The 26118-nt window shown below is 40.1% G+C and overlaps 1 protein-coding gene across 1 annotated transcript in view; it reads right to left on the bottom strand.

The window, feature by feature from the left end:
* Nucleotides 1-26118, bottom strand: part of BAIAP2L1 (BAR/IMD domain containing adaptor protein 2 like 1) — a 90143-nt gene that overhangs the window by 45019 nt on the left and 19006 nt on the right. Inside the window, exons 2-3 of the mRNA XM_032872681.1 lie at nucleotides 19795-19870; nucleotides 14524-14610 (exon numbers count right to left, since the gene is read on the bottom strand). Of these exons, the coding sequence (XP_032728572.1) occupies nucleotides 14524-14610; nucleotides 19795-19870 (163 nt within the window). The remainder of the gene's footprint in view (nucleotides 1-14523; nucleotides 14611-19794; nucleotides 19871-26118) is intronic.

Below are 26118 nucleotides of genomic sequence, written 5' to 3'. Positions count from 1 at the left end.
TGCATCTCAACAAGACTGGCTTCGACACCATGACCCAAGTTCACAAGGCCTCAGGAACTTTGCAGTTGCTGGACTCTGCTGGAATGGTCTCCCCAGACAGCTGCCTGTGGAGCTCCCTCCCTACTGCATGTCCCTGACCACTCTCCCTAAACCAGCCCCATCCCACCCCTTTCCTCTATCACTCAGTACCTTACCTTTTTACTACCTGGCGTATTAGACCTGGTCATTTGCCACCCACTAGAATGTAAGTTCCCGGACAGCAGCGACTTCTATGTATTCTCCGTAGTGTCTACAACAACACCTACCAGATAGTAGATGCTCATTTATATTGTGATTTAGTGAGGGAAGAAAAACTACTATAATCCCTTAAGTACTAAGTATTTGGTTCTATGTGCTTTTCAGAATACCACAGAATGACTTTTTTTTTTTTCTTCCCAGTTAAGGGACAATTTTTCACAACAGCAAAGAAGAAACAAATCTTGTACTCATCCTGATACCACAACACTCACCATCTGCGTCCCAGCACAGGCTCTCCATCTTGGTAATGTAAAGTAGCAAAATGTAGGCAGCCATCAAAAACAGTAAGTAAACTGATTATTTATTAACTCAAAGAAACAGAAGTAGAATGCCTAATTTAAAAAAGTGGTACACAGGGGCACCTGGGTGGCTCAGTGGGTTAAAGCCTCTGCCTTTGGCTCAGGTCATGGTCCCAGGGTCCTGGGATCGAGCCCCACATCAGGCTCTCTGCTCAATGGGGAGCCTGCTTCCTCCTCTCTCTCTGCCTGCCTCTCTGCCTACCTGTGATCTCTATCTGTCAAATAAATAAATAAAATCTTTAAAAAAAAAAAAAAAAAGTGGTACACAAAATAGTTTATATAGTCACAGGTTTACTTATGTAAAAACAGACATCTGAAAATAATAGAGGTAGAAAAAGTGTTTATCAGGTTCATTTTTCAGTAAAGGCATTAATTTTTTAAAAGTATATTTTAATATTCATTGTAAAATGAAAGTACAGTCCTAAAGTTCTTCGAAGACCACAAGTTATTTAAAATATTAATTTGAAATGGGAAGTTAGGGAGGATTGAGTAGAAAAGTGAGAGATTACTTTAATTAATTAATTAATTAATCATATACGTGCGCACAGACGCAGAAAAGAGAGACCTTAGTAATGTCACAGATTTCCACGATTACACAAATGGGAGCTGACCATCGGGCATGGCTGAGTTAAAATGCCTGAGTCACACAGGTGTCAGCGTCACTGCATTCAGGAGTCACAGGCACAGACTTATTCTGGACTCTTTGTTATGAGTCCACTTCTTAGCAGTGAAGGGCTTGCCATTCAGTTTGCTCTGTAGTCACCTTTTAATTTTGTCTTTGAACCCATGCTCCTAAAATATTAGTCAGCTTTTAATAACTCAAAATTTTTCAGTCTTAATAATCCTAATTCTTATTTCAATTTGAAATGAGGCATACCAACACAATCTGTAGCCTAGCACTCAAACTAACAAGGCCTCAATTCTAATCTGTCCCCATTACACCCATGATCCTCTCCATTAGTCCTAAATTAGAGGAGGCAAATTGAAATACACAGCCCCCACCCCACACTGCTCCCTCCATCAACCAGCACCTTTCTACCTCCAGTGTGGACCATCACAAAGTTACAGCATCCCTGACACTCGGGTTTCCCTCTACCTTCTTCAGCCCAACTCAGGTGTAAGTACCTCTTCCCATGAAATCCTGTAGCCTGTGTATCTTTCACTCTAGCACTCAGTCCGGTATTACAGGTATGTATGTATATATTTTCATAATGTCCCTTACTATGTTGTAGATACCTTGAAGGTGGGACCAAGTTTATGAATGGTGTAAATTGAAAGTGACACTTTTAAGAGAGCCTAGAGAAACCTCGTTCATAGAATTAGAATGGAAGAACCCCCAAACCCTTATCTTATTTGCTCTTTTAGTCAATCAACAAATCATTCTAAGCTCATCCTAGAGAATATCCACTTCTCACATTCCTTGCCTCACCAGCCTCCCCACTCCAGGAGACACTGCTGAATGGCGGTCAGGACACTTCCCCCAGCATCAGAATCCTTCTGGAGATACTGTCGGAAGCATGATAGTCACAGCTCCTTTTCAGTTTTACGAAGGGACAAGTCCCAGGGCTATTTTCTATACAGAATCAAATTCTGGCTTCCAGTTTCTTCTTTCCACTGGATTTAAGAAAAAGAACGCACAGAGGATCTAAATCCTGTCATGTGTCCAGTCTTCTAGATTTCAGACTACTTTCATAATTTGTTCCTTACACAGAAACTCAACTTCTGTGGGGTCCTCTTTAAGGACTACAAAATCACAAATTCAGACTTAAGTACAAGGTTTTAAAAGCTGTGCTGTGCCTCTGCTCCCTGAGTCTGGGAAAGCCCTCCACTCTCCATGGAATCAACAGACCCCCAGCTTCACCCTGAACTAGTTAAGTCTGACAAGTTACTTAAGCTAAGCTTCTGTTTTCTTGTCCATAAAATGGAAATACTATCCCTACCTCAGAGGGCTGTTGTGAGAATTAAATGAGACTTTTGAATTCTGAACCTCCACGACCGCCAACAAAATTAATTTACTGTGCTATTCATACCGGGTCTGGGCCAACTAAAACTCTCCCCAGGTTATGGTGAGGTTAGGAGCTAGTTCATGTGAGACGTGCTGTATAGCACAGAGCAGACAGTCTCAAAAATTTCTTAGCAGGGCACATGGGTGGCTCAGTTGTTACGTGTCTGCCTTTGGCTCAAGTCATGATCCCGGGGTCCTGGGTTCAAGCTCCACATCAGGCTCCCTGCTTGGCTGGAAGCGGGCTTCTCCCTCTCCCACTCCCCCTGCTTGTGTTCCCTCTCTCGCTATGTCTCTCTTTGTCAAATAAATAAAATCTTTAAAAAAAAATTTTTTTCTGACCAACTGAGGTCCTAATTCAAGTTTGCCTATTTCTATTGAAAAGTTGAGGAGAACAGGTCATAATTAGATGTTTGTGACACTGCTGTTGGGTTGCCTGCATTTTCAAGGGGAATAGGAAGCAGGTGCAACTGGCCTCTTGAATTAATCTACTATATTGTTTATAGTATGAATCAGAACACCCTATACTGGCAACTTCTCAGAAAAAGCTTTCTTTTTTTCCTTTCTTTTCTTTCTTTTTTTTTTTTTTTAAGATTTCATTTATTTATTTGAGAAAGCGAGATTGCGCATGAGAGCAAGCACTTGGGTGGGCAGAGGGGTAGAGGGAGATCTTAAGCAGACTGTGCCAAGCATGGAGCCTGGTGTGGGGTTCGATCTCATGATCCTGAGATCATGACTGGAGCCAAAATCAAGAGTTAGTCATTTAACCAACTGAGCCCCACAGGTGCCCCGCATTTTTTGTTTTCTGTATGTCTGTATGGTAGAATACACATAACACAAATTTATTAGTGGCAACATTTAGTACATTCACAATGTTGTACAAATGCTATCAGTCCCGTTCAAAAGCACTGCACCCCTTGAAGAGGAGATGCTGTACCCATTAGCCGTCACTCCTCATGCATCCCTCCCTCTGCCCACAGCAACCGCCAGGCTCTTTTCCACCACAGGGGCTGCATTTTCCATTCCCACCAGCAGCATATAAGGAAGTATTCCAATTTCTCTAAATTTTTGCCAACACTTGTTATTGTCTTTTAAATTATAGCCAGTCTGTTGGGCATGAAGTGGTATGTCACTGTGGTTATGATATGCGTTTCCCTAATAGCGAATGATGTTGGTTATCTTTGCATGTGCTTGTTGGCATCCTTACTTTTAATAATTTTGTTAAGTCATTTGGAACAGGAAAGAGTACCTAAGAAAATACATTACCAAGCAGCTAAGATAAAAAACTGTCAGAACCCTCTTTGTACTAGCAAAGAACCTACCAAAAACCCCACACCATGGCTGTCACTTTCCACCCTGGCATCACCGTCGCCTTGGCCATGTATATCTGACAGGGTCAAGCCAAGCGCCAATCCCATCATGATTCTAATAACTACACCTATCTCTGGCAGATTCTTCTCCCTTTTATTTACTTATCCTCCTTCCTCAACCAGTCACAGGGGCCGCACCCTTTTTGCTGTTTCCTGTGCATCTGACCAGAGCCACTTTTTCTTGGCATGCTCTAAAGTCCCTTCCCCTCCTCTATTTGTGTATTAGAACTTAGTGAGTTTGTTTCTGACACATAAGTTCAGGCCTAGCTCAGTGGCACGAACACAGTACGACATCTTCCAGCATAAGGAAGAGGATGTGACTAGTTCCCACCAACAATGATGGTGGTGGTGGTGAAGCAGAGCCCCCTGGGGTCTTCTGAGGCACTGCCCCTCACTGTGGCCTGTGCAGTTGCTGAGGCCCCCGGACCAGCTGTTCTTGGGCTATGGCTGAGAGCATGAGAATAGGGGCTCCTATACTCTTCTCCATCTTGTGTTGAGAGTGCACAAGGGATCTTTCAAGAAGACGACCAATTTGAATAATTGTGAAAATTGGGTTCAAGCAAAATTTTCCTTCACATATTTCAAAATTCAAAAATTTACAAGAATGTAAGTATAATATAACAAAGTTATGAAAAACAGGCAATGATGTTTCAGATTAACATTCAGGATGTGCTCACCATGCAATGAGGAAGCATTAAATGTTAAACTGACTAATCTTGATTTGACAACTTAGCTTTTACATCTCTAGTTTTTATTAATTAGAGTACTTCATTTGCACATATAATTAGTTACCTCAAAGCTAAGAAAAAGAATGCTTTTCTTATAATAGTTTTTGTAAAGAAGTACAATTTATAATACAGAACCTCCTCTTGAAGTTTTAGGAATTTATACAGAAATCAGTATTCCTATGATATGGGGACTTACATGGTAGGTGTGTACAGATATTTTATAGATTATTTATAAATCACAATCCTATCTTTCTCTATCATTACTAAAGCTAAGATCTTTCTTGTACCCAAAGGGAGAAAGACATGTTGAGTAAGCATTTGCCAGTTGAAAACTGAAATGATAAAAGTCACTTGGCAAAGTCCAAAAGCAATATTCACAGGTACAATTCCAGGATAATCTTTTTCTAAATCCCAAACTGAAAATAACAATAACAGTCATGTTATAAATGCTCTGAAGTACAAAATAGAAAATCCTGATAATATCTGATGAAAACACAAAATGCAGAATTATACGTGTTGAATTGGTTTCAGACTACATGATGCTTCACTATTTAACACAACCTTTTATCTGCCAAACTATAATGAGCAGGATAGGATATCTTGACTGCCATAAAATAGAGCAAGTCAGAAAAAGTACACCATTTTGATAGGTAGAAAATTAAATCATATAGCTGGCGGATTGCCATTAACCAACTGGGTGACCTTGGCAAGTTACTCATTTCGTACCCCAGTGTCCTCATCTGTAAAACGGAAATAATTATAATAGTACACACTGCAGAGGGCTATTACAATGAGTTTGGGAAGTCAGTAATTTGTAAGATGCTTAGAACAGCACCTGCATACAGCAGGTATTATGTTAAGCAAATAAAATAAATTCTCTATTGATTGTTCCCTATTTTTGTGGGAAGGATTTTTATCTCTTTAAAGTGAGCCTAACCTGCATCTAAAAGATGAGGGATTTTTGTCAACAATAACTGCTCTGGGGGTGCCCGGGTGGCTCAGTTGGTTAAGCGTCTGACTCTTGGTTTCCGCTCCGGTCATGATCTCAGGATTGCGGGATCAAGGCCTGCATACGGGTCCCCCACTCAGTGGGGAATCTACCTCCCCTGTCCCTCTCCCTCTGCCCCTGCTCTCTCTCTAAAAAATAGAAATTAAAAAAATAATAATAACTGTTTTGGCTCAACTTAGCTCTCTCATTGATTCTGGTATGAATTCTTTTACTTTCTCCAGACCTTAGAAATATACTTGTTATATTGTTGTAAATTTATAAAATTTCTTTAAAGATACTTCAAATACTTTTTTCTGCTCTTATTTTTAAGACCCAAGACTGATTTTGACATTGACAAAACTATAACAAATGTATTTCTTAAAGTTGCATGATCTAAAAAAATAAACAATTGCATGACCTATAAACATTGTATCAATAACAAAAGAAAACCTGTGGTTTTTGTAGGTTTCTTGGTGATGAGATAAACTGGACACAAAACAGAAGGTTATAAGAAACTGGGCCAAACAAATTAATAAATGATTCAAAATAATGCAATAAAATAACAGTCTACATTTATTTAATGTCGAGCTGTAAGAACCTCATAGTACATCTCTAAAGTCCCCAAAGAAAGTCTCCCATTATTTCTTGAGAAATAAATGATAAAGAGCTTTATTTATCCATGCTTTAAAAATGAAAAAACAATTTCAAACTTTCTTTTAAATATTTTGCCAAAAGATTTTCCTGTGGCCATTTCTGTTTTCCCTTTCTACTTTTTTCAATATTTTCTAAGTTTTTAAAATAAACATTGTTTGATCTAGGGGCAAATCTGGAACTTTTATACACATTTCGGTTCCCTCTCAAATGAGTACTGTTCCTGGTGTGAACTGTGTACACGGAGTAAAGATTTCTGTGTGCACTACAAGCACATACCTGACAATGAGTTCTTCACGTAATTTATGACTTAACAACTAAACACAGTGGATTAAAATATTTTACCTACCAATCCTGACTAAGAGCTCTGGTTTCTGGCTCTTTGTTGTTAGCTCCTCCCAACAAGGCAAAATGGTTGTGCTCTTGCGACATACTGCTGTGGTGGTTAATGCAGGTTAATTAAACCCAAGCACTTAGCAGGTGGTAAGGAACTGCTTTTTATTTGGAAAAGGCCTATAAAGGGCCAGGTTGTAAGCAGTTGGGGCATGTGCGACAAACTTCTCTGCGGCAACCACTCAGCTCTGCCACAGTAGCCTCAAAGCAGCCACAGACAACACGTGAGAAAGTGGGTGTGGTCAGCTTCCAAAAAATTATAATTACAAACAGGCGCTGGCCAGCCCTCTGGCTCGGGTTTGCTCACCCCTGCAGTTAAGGCACAACTAATAAAAGGTGATACTTTAACAAAATGAATTTGAAAGAGACTTCAAAAATATATGCTAATTCTTACTGTAATCTTCAAGTGATTTAGAGCATTTAACATAAAAATGACTAAAATGTGATAATTCTCTTGAATCACTACTATTTTACTTTCAACTGCAGTTGAAAAAAACCAATGACATATTTTCTGAGTATTCTCTACAATAGAACAGCCTATTCGTAAAGAGCCCTTCATTTTTAAGAGGCAATGACCAGAATAGGGCTTTTTTGGGGGGGGGGGAAGGATGTATTTCTGGCAGATTTACAGAAAATTTAAAAATGTTATTATTTCTCAGGATGCCTGGGTGGCTCAATCTGTTAAGCATCTGCCTTACCCTAAGGTCATGATCCTGAGGTCCTGGGATCAGTAGCGCATCAGGCTCCTTGCTCGGTGGGGAGCCTGCTTCTCCCTCTGCCTGCTGCTCCCCCTGTTTGTGCTCTCTCCTTTCTTTCTCTCTCCCTCTCTCTGACAAATAAATAAATAAAATCTTTTTAAAAAAATTGCTATTATTTCTCAGATTTCAGATAGAATAACTTACAAGTTTTGGATATTTACATTAAAATATTTTCCATAATGTTTGAGTCACTTCACCCTGCGAAACTTGCATGATACCTTTGTTCATATGGATAAAACAGAAAATAGAAAGGCATTTCTACTGCTTTGAAAATTCTAAATACTTTACAAGAATTTCATTAAATGATGTCATATTACATCAGCTATTTTTATTTTCTAAGAAGATATATTATTTAAATAATAATAACAAATAAAACACCGTATACCTATACAATATTATCCATTCACAGAAAAGAAGTGTTTCTTTCTTTTTTTTTTTTTTAAGATTTTATTTATTTGAGAGAGAGGCAGTGAGAGAGAGCATGAGCGAGGAGAAGGTCAGAGGGAGAAGCAGACTCCCCGTGGAGCTGGGAGCCTGATGCGGGATTCGATCCCGGGACTCCGGGATCATGACCTGAGCCGAAAGCAGTCGTCCAACCAACTGAGCCACCCAGACGTCCCAAAGAAGTGTTTCTAATGCTACAATGTATGGCACAGAAAACAGCAAAGGAGGGCAGTGGTTGTGCTGCCTCGTTTCCCAGAGATAAACCCATGTGACAGGTTTTAAAAATGCATCACTGAAAGAGAAAGTGCATCAAAGAAATGAATGATAGTAATAACAAGAGTAAGCAGAGCTGGGGCGCCTGTGTGGCTCAGTCGGTTAAGGGTCTGCCTTGGGCTCAGGTCATGATCCCAGAGTCCCGGATTGAGTCCTGCATGGGACCCCTTGCTCCGAGGGGAGCCTGCTTCCCCCCTGCCTGCTGTTTCCCCTCCTTGCGCTCTCGCTCTCTGACAAATATATAAAATCTCTTAAAAAAAAAAAAAAGTAAACAGAGTTAAGGAAGTAGCTGGCTGTGGGAGTGCTGACACTGTGGTCATTTGAGAGACTCTGGATGTGCGGCCACAAGAACTGAGTGAAGCCCGAATTTAACACAATGAGCAAAGCAGCTGTGAGAACAATGAAGATGTGTCAGAGGAAGTGCTATCAAAGGAAACTTCACATGAAAAGACTTCTCAAGGATATCTCATCCCATTGAAATCACAAAGGATAAAATGTTGGAAACTGATACAAGTTTAGGGAAGAGCACGACAACCCGCAAAAGCACAGAGAAGAGGCCCGTCCCTTATCCTGAGTTATAGGAGGAGACAAGTGTTGAAACCACTCGTTTTACAAATAAAGATGCTTTAATTACCAGTATTTCTAATGCTTTAAACTACTGTGTACCAAATAAATACTAATTTTACTATATTTTTCATTTCCCTATACACTTATAACAGACAATAAGAATTTTTAGTGTTTTTGACAAACATTTTTAAAGGTCATGGGACAATTCTTAATTTTCCCCATTGATTATTAAGAAGGCTTTCGATGGTTTTTAACTTGCATGGTCATTTTTATGGTCCTGCACTGCCATCTAAAAGGAGGTCTGCAGGGTGCCTGGGTGGCTCAGTCAGTTAAGTGTTTGCCTTGAGCTCAAATCATGATCTCAGAGTCCTGGGATTGAGCCCTGCACCGGGCTGTACGCTCAGTGGCGAGTCTACTTCTCCCTCTCCCTCTCTGATCTCTCTCAGATAAATAAAATCTTAAAAGAAAAAAATAATAAAAAGCAAAACAAGGTCTGTACGTAAAATTAATGAATTTCAGAATTCAGAAAAATACCAATAGAATAAACCCAAAGATAGTAGAAAAAAGAAAATAAAGGTAAGAGTACAGATTCATGAAATTGAAAAGAAAGATACAATGGAGTGAACTGAAAAACTGGTTCATGAATAATCAGGAGTAATCAAGGAAAATGTATGTGCTTACATACTTACATCACCTACTCTAACACTACAGAAGAGAATGTCAATGAAAAAAATTGTACGGTTTTTGAGTTCTCAAATATTTGTGCATAAGAAGTGGCAGCAGAGAGTCATCTTTCTGGTCTTCGAAACTTTAGAGTCCACAAGGCACATTATCTCATTTCATCTTCACACAGTTCAGAAGGGGTTACCGTCATCCCCCATGGGCATGCCAACGGCTCACAGACATGAAATGTTGCCCAAAGTCACACAAGTCGACAGCAGCACACTGAGCATCTCCTAGGTGCTGGGCATCCTGCTATCCGCCAGCGTCTCAAGGGAAAATAAAATTTAGCCTGGCCTCCTTGTCCTAGGTTCTAGGATCTTTCCTGTGCTTCAGTTGGGGAGGGAGGCACTCTATGACCCACATTGACACCGATGTCACCTACCATACTCTCTAGGAGTCATCAACTCTTATAACCCTTATTCTGTCTTGCTTGGGTACAGAGCACATCGTCAGGGACTCAGGACCCAACGTGGTTACCCACCAGGTGGAAGAAGGTGACTGCCAAGTTTACCCTTAGGGCGTATTAGTCACATCAAGGAAAACACTGGGTTATTGCCCACCCTGCCAATCATGAAGGAAAAATTCATCCATGAGGCTCCCGAGGATGAGATGAGGCAGTGTAAAAAGTACATGACACACAGCAGGCAGGCACTTAATGAGATCTGAGTTTCTGTATGAAGCACAGAAGTGCAAGTGCAAAAGTCAAGCAGGACCTATAAAAGCCATATATGCTATATTATCTAACATACATTTTACACATACACATGTGTATATAAACATATATATATATGTAAACTTCTCTGTAATTTCCATCCTTCCTAACCCTGTAACATGACACCTGGCATTTCCGGTCAGCACCTTAGTGAAATCACCACCCATTCCGAGGGGACCAGTGACCTCTCATCACTACAGCTGCCAGCCTCTCTGCAGTCTTTGGCCACTGACACTACTTCCTGCTCATCTCCCTCTTGAAAAGGTCCCCATTGTGGGGTTCCCATCTTCTTCCTCTTCAGTGGCCCCTTCTTGGCTGGCTGGCTCTTTTTCTCTTTGCCTCAGTCAAGCATGGTATAGTGCAAAGGCAAGGAACTCAGAATCTAAAGTTGAACCACCTATTATCCACTGTGTGATCTAAGGCACACCCTTCCCTTCCAGGTCTCACCTAGAGAGATAGTGAAAGTGTCTACACCCAACTCAGGGCTATTGGGTTTCTGAGATTAAATAACACCTATCAGGCGCTGGGCCCTGTGCCGGGCAGAGCCAGCACCCGACATATGCCATGAGACATGCTGTATATGAGTATCCTCAAGGGAAGAAAAGACCAGAAAAGAATATAGTGATGACAAAGTACTTGTGTCAAAGTGGTAAAATTACAGGTGACTTTTTTCCTCTGGTCCCCCAGTTTCTTAAAAATGAGGCTGTAAGGTCACACAGACACATGGGCAGAGAGGAAGAAGAGAGAAGGAAAGAAAGGAAAGTAGCAGAGGCAGAGAAAATGCACCTCAGAGTTCATGATTACAAGTCACCCAAAGGCTGAAAAGAAAAACAAAAGGGCAGAAAAACAGAAACTGCCCCCAAATCCCTAACTCTTCCTCTGTTTCCACATCCCAAATAGGAACAGACTGCAAAAGATGGCTATGGTTTTCAGCAGAAAAAGCAAGTATCCAGGAGAAGTAACAATTGTAATGTCTGAGGTATATACATGCTAGTGAAACCATACTCCATGTGGGAGAAAAACATAATCCCACAGAGACACAGAATGCCAGAAGCACTATGCAGTCCGAGGCATAGCTAAAGCAAGGACATTTGTATAAGGCCTTTCCTTTCACTGAAAATTGCTGAAACAAGACCCTTAATACCTGTCCTCCTAGCAGCTATGTCCTCTCCCCCTCAGATGTATTCCTTGGCTAACAATGCTGGGGAAAGCTCTCTGGCTGCAGGGTCATGAGAAATGAGAGGATATATGTGCTGGGGCTGCCAGGGAAAGGCTTCCTCTTTGTAAAGGGCACAACTGAGAAGAAATTCCTCTTCCTGCTTTTGGATACAATGGGAGGAGAGAGGATGTGACGCCTAAGACTAGCAATGGCAGCCATCTTGGTACCATGAGTTGAGCTTGAGGATGAAAAGAAAGAGAGAAGGAACCTAAGCTCTTAGTAATCATTACCTAAGTAGGCATCTGCTACTCCTGGCCTTCTTATGTGTGTTAATGAACATCCTTTATGCCTAAGCCACTACTAATTGGGTATGTGTTACTTTTAGGCAAGAGCATCTTAAAATTATTCACATAGTATTTGGTGAGCTGATGTGTTAAGAGGGATATCTAAATGGAAACACCCATAGCCAGGAATCAGAAATGGCATGGCTACAGCTCTTAGTGGATGCCAATCCAAATGACAAGTATAAAATAAGCAAAAGGTGAATCACCTTTTTCCTCCAGCTTTTAGATCTTTTTTCCCCCTAATGTGAGAAGAGAGACTGAAATGCTCAGTTCTGCCCCTCTAATTAACACTCATAATACATTTGACCAGGTTTTCCAAGTAGAATCCTCACAGCAAATTTCTATGAATTAGGTCAATATTTTACCTAGAGGATATTTTCTTCATCCACCTCCCAAAGTACAAAAGTATCAGAATAAACAGAAACTTCATGTAAAAAAGTATGTAAAATCACAAAGGTTGTCCTACAGCAACATTAAAAAATATTTGAATTCAATATTAAAATGAAAACTACTCTCATAATCTCAGTTTTAGAAAGGATAAGAATTCTTCAGCATCCCTTTCACTTCCTTCCTGAGCAAAATTTTTAAACTGAAATTTTAAAACTAGGATTTGCTGGGGATGGAGGGGAGGGACACACACAAAGGTTTTTCAGAGACAATACTCTTCAAGAATGAAAATTTTGAATTGATTCATGATCTTCACATATGAAATGCCCCTTCAGTTTTATCAGATGGGATTTATAATGTTTCATAATAAAGTAGGAATAAAAATACCAAAAGTCAGTAATTAGACAAAAAAACCTTGAAAAATGAGAGAAACAGAATCTACCTTAGGGCTCTTTCATCTATGAATTTTTCATTAGTCTTTCATACATGGGATTTAAACAGACATAGGGTAGTATTTTAGCCTACACTTTAAACAAAATAAAAAACCAGGCACGTGAAAACAAGTTAAACACGGGGCGTCCAAAAGCAAAGCTTGCTAGAGCAGCACTTTATTGTAAAATTGCTGCAGATGAGCAGAAAATTACTAACTATATGACGTGGGGACTATAAGCAAAAAGGCAACTTGAAACAAAAATAAAACACAAGTTATTTCCATTCCCTCCAAAGAGAACGCACATCCACATGAAAGAAATCTCACCACTGCGACGTAGTTTCCTTGTCCAAACTGAAGAAGTTTTCAGCCCGTGTTTGCAACAACACAGTTGCTGTGGAAATGGCTGACTCAACGTTATGAATTCACAGCTGAATAAAGTAAGGTGTGGAACAGAAATCTTATTTAAACAGTGGCGAGAACCATAAAACATTAAAAAGGCAAACTGAACGATGGTGAATCAGAGCACCATATGGTTTAATGTAGGGGTCATACATTTTCCCATGGCGCCTGACACAAATAGGATGTTTCTTTTTAATTTAATCCTATTTTTGGAAACCTCTAATCATCTCCATCATCCCAGTAAGTTTTACTATCTGCTTCTGTCTACACAAAGCAGCGTGTATTTTATTAAACGGACTCTGGTGAGGACTGAGTTTCTAGAGTCCATACCTTGCCAGAACACGCACAAGTGACGGCACCAACCGAACACAAGTCAGGGCTTTGAAAAATTTCTGCATATAACTATTCTATTTTACTAAATAGAGCAGTATGGACTTATTTATCACACGACATCACTTCAGGCTTAGGTTTCAAGACTCTTTACAAACCCTTCAAGAACCGAAGTTGACAGAGAATGTTCCTGAGCGCCCAGTTCCACTTCACATCCTGCAGCCCAGCCCCCAACCCCAGCACTGTTATCACACCTTGAATTTGTTCCTCCACTTTTATGGGTCAGGTAAGAGTTCTCCAAGCAATCTTGAAAACACTTAAGACACTTTATACAGAAATGATGTGAATTATTTGAATCCTAAATGTATGTTCCCCACAAGCTCCCCCCGACCCCAGCTTCCCTTTCTGCTTTTTAATCGGAGAAACACTTTTCTTTAACCCACTGAGCCCCCCAGGTGCCCCAAAACACATTTCTTTAAATACACACACTCCACCAATATTTTCCTCTGCTATTCTGAACATTTCAAATTATGGCAGACATTTTGAAGCCAGACATCTTACCCCTCGTAAAATAAAACATATTTATTTAAAATAAAACATATTTCATTCTTTATTCAAGATTTTAAAATGATGGTTATGTGTGGGGCTATTAGAAAAGGAAAAACAGCGACTTTTCCCCCCTTAGGAGAGGGCGCAGTGAACGGACTCTGTAAACAGAAACCTAGATACCCTCGGAGGCTGGTGGTGCTGAGGGTGTGGCTGCCCTTCGGGTGCGCACAGGAGATCAATTCATACCAGCAAAACCGGAAAAATCACAACTGAGAGCAACTGTGGAAGCAGCGAGAGCCAAGAGCAGGACGTAAAGGAGTCTGACTTTCTGCTAGGTGAGTCACAGGAAACACTCCTGCCAGAGTCAGGAGGCCCGCCATGCCCATCTCCTTAAGAATGTAGGTCAAAGCTCCCTGGGCTTCATGCTCCAGGGATCCAAGGGGAAGGGCTAGGGCCCCAAGTTTAGAGGCAGAAGCCCAATTCCTAGGGAGCAGGGAGGCCAGCCACTGGCCTTGGCCTGCCCTCTAACTAAGCCTCCACTTTCGACAGACCACAGCAAATTCAATCATCCTAGAAGTGAACACACTGGAGTACTGGGCTAGCTCTTCTTACTATTCTGGATTTGGGCCACTTCATATGTTCCTGTTAGGGCTCACAGGAGGAAAGGCCCTGCAACCAGCTTGACTTGTGTTTGTATATAATGGACAGTCAGCTCACCCAGCTCTGTCGACACAGGGGACCCGGTGGCAATCTCACCAATCTTGGCCACTCCATCGTAGTAGGCTTTTCCCGCAAGGATCATAGCTAGACAAGGAAAGTGACACAAAAAATCATCACTTAGACAAAGAAAAGAGAAAGTGCCATGGAGGTTTGCTTCCAAATACCTCTCAGTCCCTTCTGGCTATAGGAAGGTCTGGGCTGTGCCAAGGGTGGCTTTCAAAAGGTAGGGCTGGTGTTTAATAGCTGTGCCAGGGACAGGGATCTCTCCACTGCACTTCCAGAGGCCCCCACTCAGTGGAAAACCCTATCGGATCCTCATCTTAGGATCCTGGGGAACCTTCAATAGCAGGCTCTGGAAGTCCAGAAAAGGCCCTGCTTTCATCATGATGCCAGTTCCAGAGTGGATGTGTTTTCAATATCAAATTAGGGCTGCAAACACATCCACTCCAGCAAGAAATCTTTCCTCAGCCGGTTATTCTACAGCTCTATAGGTCTGCAACATTATTAGTTAGAAGAACTTGTACGCAGTGCCCCAGGAACCTGGTCTTTCTTTTTTTCTTTTTTTTTTAAAGATTTTATTTCTTTGACACACAGAGATCACAAGTAGGCAGAGAGGTTGGCAGAGAGAGAGAGAGAGAGTAAGTAGGAAGCAGGCTCCCCGCTGAGCAGAGGGCCCGATGTGGGGCTCGATCCCAGGACCCTCAGATCATGATCTGAGCTGAAGGAAGAGGTTTTAACCAACTAAGCCACCCAAGCGCCCCTGAAAAAGGTATTCTGAGGGGCACCTGGGTGGCTCAGTTTTAAGCCTCTGCCTTCAGCTCAGGTCATGATCAGGTCAGGGTCCTGGGATTGAGCCCCACATCAGAGTCCTTGCTCAGTGGGGAGCCTGCTTCTCTCCCCTGCCTGTCGTTCCCCCTGCTTGGGCTTGTTCTCTCTCTCTCTCTCTCTCTCTCTCTCTCACTTGCTCTGTGTCAAATAAATAAAATCTTTAAAAAAAAAGAAAGAAAAAGGTATTCTGAGCCACAACCAATAATATATTTGTTGTCAGGGAAAAAGACCTATGAGATTTGAAATACATTATCATTCTAAAAACACAAAAGAATGACCTGAAAAATAATTGAAGGTTCTATCCTGCCCCCACCAACTTTCTGGCAGAGACAAGGGAAACTTTCATTGCTGTAGAAACTAATCATCTTAAAATAGTAGCTCTCCTTTCAAATTGATTCTGATGACTATATTATAAGGTACAAAAATCTGTTTTTGATTTTTCTTTTCCTTTCTTTTTCTTTGGGGAGAGGAACTGAGGGCAAGAGAAACCTGAGTTTGAATTCCACCTTCACTTCTAATGACATGACTTCCTTGGGCAAGGTAGCTATCCTTTCTGAAACAAAGGACGGTCATCTATAATATGTTTTAATGGGGCGCCTGGGTGGCTCAGTGTGTTCCGCCTTCGGCTCAGGTCATGATCTCAGGGTCCTCGGATTGAGCCCCGCATCGGGCTCTCTGCTGGTGGGGAGCCTGCTTCCCCCTCCCCCCGGCCTGCCTCTCTGCCTACTTGTGATCTCTCTGACAAATAAATAAAATCTTAAAAAAAAATAAATAAATAAAATGTCTTAATAGCAGGACCACTGAACAAACAAATAAAAAGTTATTAATACGAATTCCTTCTTTCATTTTACAACCACCAGGCTTTTCAGCAAGACCTAGCCTATTTAGGGTGATTTTGAAGAAAATTTGTTTCACTTCACTCAAAGATGAACTTTGAAGAACACAGAATTTTGGAGCTAAAAGAGCCCTTAGGAATCTCTAAGATTCCTTTCCTTTTACTGTGAAGAAAACCAGAGGCCAAACCAACTACTTTCCCCCTATTTTATGATGGGTATTGTTTTAAAATGGTGAATTAAAAAGGCATTTCAAGTATAAAAAGGGGGAGGTCACAGAACAAATTATGTACAAGTCCAGCTGAAGATATTACTGGCCAAAAAAGTAGTATTTTCATGGCAAATTCATCCATTTCAGCATTTCTTGTTGAGTTAAAAAGTTATAGATTTTATGGCTTTTACTATATGTGTACAAGTTTAACAACTCTAACACTCTATTATACAGTTACTTCGTAAGTCTGAGAATAACCTTAAAGTATAATTGTAAAAAAGAACAATAACAAGTAGCATTTATGCGGACCTTCCATGCCATTAGTTAAGTTTTTCAAGAATATGAAGACGTTGGTCAGTGGTTTTATCACCCTGTTTCATGAAGGAGAGTGGAGTGGAGATATGCTGGGACATGCCCAAGGTCAGTGGCAAATCAGAGGGAGTGCATGAAACTCCAGCAAAGGTCACCTCCTCAGTTCAGTTATAGTGCTTTTTGACTCTCTGATCTCAGCTAGAACTGAAAAAGGGAAGACTCCACCTAAAAACAAGGTTGGTAGCCAATAAACGGTCAAGCTAGTATGTGCAGTATTTTAATGTGAAGATTTTAAATTTTAAGATACTGATAAAGCTGAAAAGCAGATCAGTGGGAGAACAGCATGAAGGCTTACACAATATATAAACACAATTTTTGGTTTGCCTTCACGCATTACATTGACATTTTTCATTAACTGATGACTTATGTTTAAAACTAACCTCAGAATGGCAAAATGCTCTTGCTTTTACCATAAAGTGGAGTTAACTTTAAAAACTATATAATTTATCCAGAACTTAATAAAGAATCAAACAATATTCTCATAATTTTGCCATCCCCACTTGGTGAATACATTAAGAGAGTTTCTATCATTTATTGTTTAAGGAAACAAAGCATATTTGTTCTATGTTAGTGGCTGACCGACTAATTCACCAATCTAATCTATATACTTCTGCCAGATAATTTTTTAAGATATGACTTCATTAGGTTACAATTCTGATCAAAACTTGTAATAGCCTCCACTGCCCATAGTGTAAGCCCATAAGCCACAGAGTTCATGATAGATTTGTACAGTAATGGCCTTCAATAAACCACACCTCCCAGAATTCCCAACCTTTGCAGTCGCCTATATATTTTGTGTGGCTTGGTCATCTGACTTGCCAATGGGATGCCAGCAAGCATAACTCCCTCAGGTGTTTGCGTTCTTGCAACAGCCTGCTATGCCCCCAAGAGGGAGGGAAGGAGCCCAGCATCCCTGGCTGACTACAGCTGTAGGATGGAACCCCTGGGGGCTAGAGAACTGCACTGCCTTTACAGGACCTTGAGAAATAATAAAATATTGTTGTCTTAGGCCACCAAGTTAGGGACCCTTGATAACTTGACAACAGGTAACTGACCCTGCATTCAAATGCATTAAGAACCTGACCCTACTCCACTTGCATTTTATTATTTCCCAACAGCTTCCCAACCATGCCAGTGTGGACCTCAGATCTAGGCTTGGATGAGGTCTTTTCTGCCTGAAACCTAACATTTGTCAGCTAGCACACCTCCTACAAGGCCCACTGCCTGCTCTGTTTCCCACCAACCTTCACTATTCAAATTCCTGTGACACTGCTCATTCCATGCTCTTCGTTAGCTCTGCGTGTTGTCTTGATTTATGACCTAAGTGCTGACTGCACATCTGGCATCCTAAACTATGCTACAAATTCTTACCAAGGACTTTACAAATTCATCTTGATTTCTCAATGGCTTCAGTAAAAAACAGATGGCCCGCAAGAAAAGAAAAAAACTGGAAATACTTTAAAAGTGCAGAATAGTCCCTTTGGGGAAAAGCCTTGTTAGCAAGAGACTAAGCTGCTGGCAGGTCCTTGAGTCACCTTATATAACTGCCTCAGAGAGGTAGCAAGTGCTAGAAAGAAAAAACAAACAAACAAAACAAAACACTGCAGGTCATGGTGATTTACTTCACACGGGCATCTAAGGCAATGACTTTGTGGCCTTGTGACTAAGCAGCCATCAAGGGAGAGTCAGCTGTACAAGAATTCTAAAACAAGTCTCCGTCCTGCTTTTTGAAGGGGTGAGGGGTTACCTACAGAAATCACTGATACTGCAGAAGATAGTAAATAAGCACTTTACTTTTCTATGACTATGACAACTGGACACCTGTCATCCGAAGTCTAGCTACCATACCCCCTTTTCCTGGGGCACGCTTATGCTCAGAGTGTGTAAGTCCAGGGGTTTATTCTCAGAATCTCAAGAGGGAGCAGCCAAAAGTGGGCCATGGTGAATAGGAGAAACAAACTATACATAAAAGACACAAAACCTGATCTGAAGTCTTCAAATCTAAAACTATTGGAAACTAAATTTACTCATGTTACTTGGTGGCCTTAGTGAACCAGGGTAGAGGGTGAAACTGGGGTCTGAATATTTTGGGGGTGACGCTTGTTACATAAGGAGAATTGTTTTGACCATGTTAGAATTTGGTGATTATTAGCATCTCAAGTTTTTTTTTTTTTTTAAACAATATTTTATTTATTTATTTGATGAGATCACAAGTAGGCAGAGAGGCAGAGAGAGAGGAGGAAGCAGCCTCCCCGCGGAGCAGAGAGCCCAATGTGGGGCTCGATCCCAGGACCCTGAGATCAGGACCTGAGCCGAAGGCAGAGGCTTAACCCACTGAGCCACCCAGGCACCCCAGTATCTCAAGTTTTTAAGGTGATCATTGATAACATTCACCTTCTAGTAGGGAAATGCATGTGTAGATGCAGGTCAGCTTTCTCAAATGAAACCTCCTGAAACTAGCAAGCAAGTCTGGTTCACAAAGAGAGACAATAGCAAATGCCTGAATTCATTTTACAGGAAGCACTCATTTTGAAATGAGAATCTAAGTTCAACCTTTAATTTAGATGTTTTTCCATTCAGGATAAAAATGTGCTGATATCACTATCAAAAGTTATACACCCAAAAGCAAGAAATTCTTTATAAAGAGAACAATTCCTTTGCTACAAAATACTAATAAATATTTTAAGTACGCATTTCATATGTTATTAGTTCACAAAGAATTTGTTTTGCAAAGTGGTAAACATATTGACGGTAATGATATAAAATACTGAGTCACATCAATAACCATGATTTGATCATGAAATGTATCACAACTGTCAAAAGACTGTTCCATCGTCTTCCATTTATTCATTTCAAATACACTAATATCCTATCATTGCAAACTTCCATAGAATTAAATAATTTCTACCAACTTAAAGATATTTTAAAATTTCGCTATTAAGCACTTCAAAATAATTAAGTAAAATATCGACTAAACAGTTTTTATATGTGCACTATATTTATAAATTCAAAAAAGAGACTTACCATTAACAGCTTTTTCATAATTTTTTCCTAGGTTTATCAAATTTCGTAGCCCAGGATTGAACTGTTCCATAACATTCTGACAAATAAAACAAACAAATTAATAAAGTAAGCAAACAGTGGATCAAATAATCTTTAGATTTTGTCACTAAATAGCCTGGGATACCTATGTATGCTTGACAGTACAGTCTACAAAGCCATGAACGTTTATTCCGAAATAATAAAAAGCATATATTTCCTTACAGATGGAACAGGGTTCTTGCACCAGCAAGGCGTGTGTAATCCTGGCAGTTTTCCATTGCTCAAGGGCTGCCTAGAACCTACTGTAAATGGAGCAAGTAGCAGACATGCATACCTACAAGCATACCCCACAGGGACTATGGGCCCAGAAGCTGATGCTTCCTTTGGTTTTAAGTAGGTTAATGGTTGTCAGGTGAGTGTTAAAAACAGGTGCACATGATCGGAACTTAATTATATGAGCAATGTCTTGGTTATCAATTGAACAGAAATTTCTAGGTTATCAATTGAACAGAAATTTCTAAGAGATCTTGTTCATTCATTAAGTACTCATGTAGTAACCACCAAGTGGTAGGTCCTATGCACACAGTAGATGGGAAGGCACGGTTTCCCTATCCTGGATTTCATGATGTCATAGCTGTGAAAATATTATGGTTTTCATTTCTAAAAGTGTCATTCCTGTAGCACTAGAAAGTCATAAACATAGAGACAAATACTATGGTAAGTATTGAGACAGTCAATTATTTAGACAGTTGTTCTAAACTTAAAATATCCTAAATCAAAGTAGAGACAATAGATCATTCTTATGGGCTCTGAGTTCTTGACTCAGAACACATGGCGAATGAATGTATCTACAAATACATTACACCTATGAATAATGAGCTTCACAGCATTAATCATTCCAGGCAGACCACTCAAGTCTCCTTACCCACCCCCTCAAAATGTGAACCCTGTTTGTAGAGGACCAAGCAATAAAAAGAATGAAAAATACCCAACATTCAAAGAGGCAGATACTTGATATACATGCTCTGCTGGATAAAAAGGTTCTCCTTTATAAATCAGTACAGAGAGAACATAATAACTTATTTTATCAAACAGTGATAAAGGCTTATCATGAAAAACAACCCCAGGCTCAACCTTCCCTCAAACCTGAACTTACTCCCAAGAGCACTTTCAACTAACCCACTATTCTTGTATTTATTTCCAAAGTTTGGGATAATATTCTTGATTTTTCAAATTTTGGATGATAACCACTGGCTTTCTACTATAGTAGATGAAGGCTCAGCTCTCCACACCACCCCTCTTCCCCTACTTCAATCCTTCCTACATAATTAAACAGCAATTTCCTGGTAAGTCGATAGTCAGGGTTATTAGGACTTTGTAAATATTGGTCATACAATGAAAGGAATGTACTAAGGATTAGGTTTCCTTTCTTGGTACAGTCTTTGTTTCTCCTGGGATTAACAATCATTTCATCCCCTCCTCCTCGCTTAGTTTTCCATGAATCCACCTTAAATTTTTCCACATGCTCTATCACATCTAGCAGAAGTCTATCAGTATTTCTCAACGCACAAAGTTAACACACAAAGTTGTCAGCTAAGCTTCCACTCCATTTTCCCCCAGAACTTCGTCCAAGGACTCTCTGTCCTCTTGCTCAGTCTGGCCTGACTGTCCCTGCCACACTGTTACCCTTACATATCCCTTTCTGATCCCCTGTGTTAGAGCTCTCATTAGCTGGACTCCACACCTTCCTCTTTCTTCATTTATTCCTATTTGCTGGGGATCATTCTCCAAGAGCAACCTAAGAAATGATGCATAAGAGATAAATTTGAGTCCCCATGTGTCTGAAATTACCTTTACCTTGATATTTGATTGATATTTTGCTGGGTAGAGTATTACAGAGCTCAAGTGATTCTCTTTTAGAATTTTAAAGATATTGCCCCACTATTTTTAACATCCAGTTTTGCTATTGAGAAGTCAGCCATCATTTCTTCTTCCTTTGTATAGGACTTTGTAGGGGGATGCTTATTTTTGGAAGCCCTGTATACTACATAGTGGTCTGTCTCGGTGTGCGAATTTTTTCATTTATTTTATTGGGCACTTGATTCACCCCTTCCATTTAAAAAAAATTACATCCTTTAGGTCTGAAAAATGTTCCTATTTTGTTTCTTCTCTCTCCCTAATTTCTGGAATTCTGATGAATATTTTACATATCCTGATTTCTTCTCTAATCATTTTACCTTTTTTCTCTAATTTTCCACTTTTATTTCCCCATTTCTGACAGGTAACTTCACATTCCAACTCTTATTATGTTACTTTATTTTTTAAGATTTATTTATTCTGGAGAGAGGGAGGGAGGCAGGGAGTGCATGCAAGAGCAGGGAGGGGCAGAGGGAGGAGAGACAGAATCTTGAGCAGAGTCCCCACTAGGGCTCTTTCAGAGTTTTTAGTTATTCTCCCATGCCCCACCCCCATTTCTCTTCAGGATTTATTTGAGAGAGAGAGCATGAGTGAGTGAGCATGAGAGCAGGGGAAGGGTCAGAAGGAAAGAAACTTCAAGCAGACTCCCCCACTGAGTGTGGAGCCCAGTGCAGAGCTCAATTCCATGACCCATGAGATCATGACCTGAGCTGAAACCCAGAGTTGGATGCTTAACCAACCAAGTCAACCAGGTACCCCCTGGTTATTCCTTTTTAAAAGCATCCTGTTCTTGTTTTGTGAATATTGTCTCTAATTTGAATAAACTGAAAGTAATATCTTCCAGTTTCCCATATTATCTCCTGATTGTTTCTTTTCACTGTTTGGTATCCATCTATCTTTTATGTTGGAGGCTTTCAAACATCTGGTGATACCTGATCGCCAGTTCATATTTAAGAGTAAAGCCCTAGAATGGTGGCTTGAAGCTTGTGGGTGTGGGTGTAAACAAAGGGTGGTTGTTGACTAGCAGGTTCATTTGGAGTGATTGGACAAGTCAGCTATAGAGAAACTGGCCCTGTGACAGTAACCAGGGTCCACTGAGTCTCTTCAGAGAAGTTTCTCATTTTCTGTTAAGGGTAGAGGAAGAGACAATCACTGGGTCAGCTTTCCCCATCACGAAGGGGAGTGGATTGGGAATTCCACAGTTTACTGGACTGATTTTTACTGAACTACCCTCCTCTCTACTCCAACTCCAGGGTTTATTTCCTCCTGCTGGTGTTTCCACATGGAGAACTCCTCTGATTCAACATATCCTAGGTTTAAATCTCCAGTCTGCCAGGCAGAGGGAGCTGCTGATAGTACTGGTGGTTGGGTGGGAAAGGAAAACTAGCAGTTTAACCAAACTGTGTAACTCCTACTCTAGCCCTGGGTGTCCCTCCATTCCCACCTTCTGTGGGACTGCTCCTCAGCCTCTGGGGATGAACGGTGCAGCCTTCATCAGTTCTCCCACTGCAGATTCTTTAGGTTTTCTTAAGGCAGCTACCACTCCTCTGTCCATTTTCTATCACCCCAAATCTTCTTAGGTCTTTTATCAACTGCTAAATCTTCTTAAAGTCTTCTTCAAGCCTTAACACCATGGGTTTATGGTACCCCCCACTCCTTTTCAAGATCCGTTGCTGTCAATTCAATGTATTCTTCGAAGAAAAAGGGGAAAAAATGGCCAATCTGCTTTGCTCAACTGGCAGTCCATTCATCCCGTGTTTTTAGAGCCCCTTGTCTGAGCCCCATTCACGACCAACAGCCATAAAGCCCCAAAGCCAAGGATGACTCCTCTACCAGTCTCTCTGTAAGACGGTAAGGCTCAATACCTGATCACAGAGACCTGTGGCCACAGCTGCTATGTCCATCATCTTTTCTCAAGTCCCTCTTTTGTTTTTAAGCTTATTTTGAAATCATTTAACATTCACAAGAAGTTGTAAAAACCCCACAGAATTCTCAGGTAGGCTTCCTCTAAATGTAACTTATATAACATAGTACAGTATCAAAACCAGGATACTGACAATGGTACAACACTTACTAGCTAAACTACAGACTTTATTGTATTTACTGGTTTCTGTATCACTCATTTGGGGGAGAGGGTGCATTGTTCCCATGAAATCTTACCACATATACAGATTTAAGTATCATCACAGTTATAGAAATATTCCATTAACACAATGACCTCCCTCATGTTACCCCTCTATAGCCACACCCTCCTCAACAGTCCTGGCAACCACTGATCTCAATCACTGTAATTGTCAGTGTGAGAATGTTATATAAATGGAATCATACAGAATGTGACCTTTGAGACTGGCTTTTTTCACTCAGCACAATGTCCATAAGAGCCATCCAAGTTGCTGGGAGTTATCAGTAGTTTATCCCCTTTTTTGGCTGGTAGTACTCCATAGCATGAATGTATCACAATTTATACATTTGCCCACTGAATATTTCAGTTGTTTACAGTCTTTTGCAGTTGCAAATAAACCTGACATGGACAGTCACATATGGGCTTTTCTGTGAACATAAGTGTTCATATCTCCAGGATAAAGATCTAGGAGTTCAACTGTTGTGTCACATGGTAGCTGTATGTTCAACTTTCTAAGAAACTGCCGAACTATTTCCCTGAGTACTTGTGCCATTTTACATTCCCATCAGCAATGTATGAGTTTCAGTAATTTTTTAAAATCTAGTAACTTCATTAGAAAATAATTACTTTTTAATAAAAAGATAAAACTGCTTTTCAAATATTTCTTTTAAAAAATTCTTATAATAATCTCATGAGACCAAGTCTGGTATTGAAAACATAAGTTTTTTGTTTTTTTGTTTTTTTTTAAGATTTTATTTATTTATTTGACAGACAAAGATACCAAGTAGGCAGAGAGGCAGGCAGAGTGAGAGGAGGAAGCAGGCTTTCTGCCAAGCAGAGAGCCCAATGTGGGGCTCGATCCCAGGACCCTGGGACCATGACCTGAGCTGAAGGCAGAGGCTTTAACCCACTGAGCCACCCAGGCACCCCGAAAACCTAAGTTTTAATTAAAAGATAAAACTTAAAATTTTTTTAAATTCTTATCCTAATGATGCTGAGTCTCAGTGGATAAGTGGATAAGAATATAAGGAAACAGATACAGAGCTAACCCCCTTACTAGCATATAAGCAGTCATGAAAAGAACCCTAGATCTCTGTTAAGATTATTCTTAGTTCAGCCAAATAAGGGGAAAATATAATTTGGTTTCTTGATATAATTCTTGAAAGGCTTACATGCAAATCCTATCTTAAAATATGAAAAACAATGAATTAATGAGAACTTCCAAAGTTAACACCAAGCATAAACCACTATCCCAATGATGCTACTGGAGGAAAAAAAAAGTTAACTACTAAAACAAGGGACTACAATAAGCTTCAGAGAAAAATACAAGTTTTTAAGCTTGAAAGTTCAACATATACTTCAATTCCTTATTATTTAGTTTTAGCTACAGAAATTTTTTCCCCTGGAAACTCTGGCCCCTTTGAACAGTGGAAAATCCATCTCTACCCTGGCTCTTGGCCGTTAATCTAGTTATTTTAGCTCCAAGTACATGTATTTTTAAATCCAAGAACAAAAAAGCAGTCTGCCTTTGAATTCCACGATCTGTAAAGTTTTATAAGTAGCAGTGGCTATCTTTGTGAATTGAATGGGTCCCATTTTTTTTTTTTAAAGGGGGCAGCTGTTGGGTCAAAGGTCATATGCTCTGGTAAGGCTTATTAAGAACCCAATTTTTTTTTATAGCCTAGGATTTTAAGAAAATCACCAGTAATAATGGACAAATCCATTTTAATGTAGATTTGGCACTAAGAATAAAAGGTTTAAGATACAAAAAACAAAAACAAAATAAATTATAAAAGGTACTAATGGTCCAAGAAACACTATTTTGTTATAATCAAAGCAAAAGCTTCGTATGTATTTTACCTGTTACTGCCTGGCAAGGAGGGTAATTTGCCCAACCAGTTTCAACCAGAATGGGTTTCATTTCCATTCAGAGAGCAATATGGGTAGTCTAAACTAAAACACCTGCGACATCACTGTTCTACTTGTACTGAGTCTCCTATGAAGAAGAGTTGGTTCTAGGCTCTAGGTTCAATCAGCGGGACTGGAGAACTAACGATTATCTTTCCAAATAAAATGTTGAGGAACAGACCATTCAGAACCTAGAAGGCACTTTCCGCTAGATTTCCAGTTGGTCCGTTTATCTCATGCTTTTTTCCTCTGCTTCCTGTAGACCAACACATTATAATTTTAAACATAATTATGCGATCTCAAGATGGCTTTAACTTCCTCACCATTCATATTTTTCTTTCATTTTTGAAAAATTATTA

This window comes from Lontra canadensis, unplaced genomic scaffold (assembly GCF_010015895.1).
Source record: "Lontra canadensis isolate GAN:19392208 unplaced genomic scaffold, GSC_riverotter_1.0 scaffold45, whole genome shotgun sequence".
Lineage (NCBI taxonomy): Eukaryota > Metazoa > Chordata > Mammalia > Carnivora > Mustelidae > Lontra > Lontra canadensis.
Note: the sequence above shows the minus strand (reverse complement) of the source record. Positions and strands in the feature narration are given on the sequence as shown.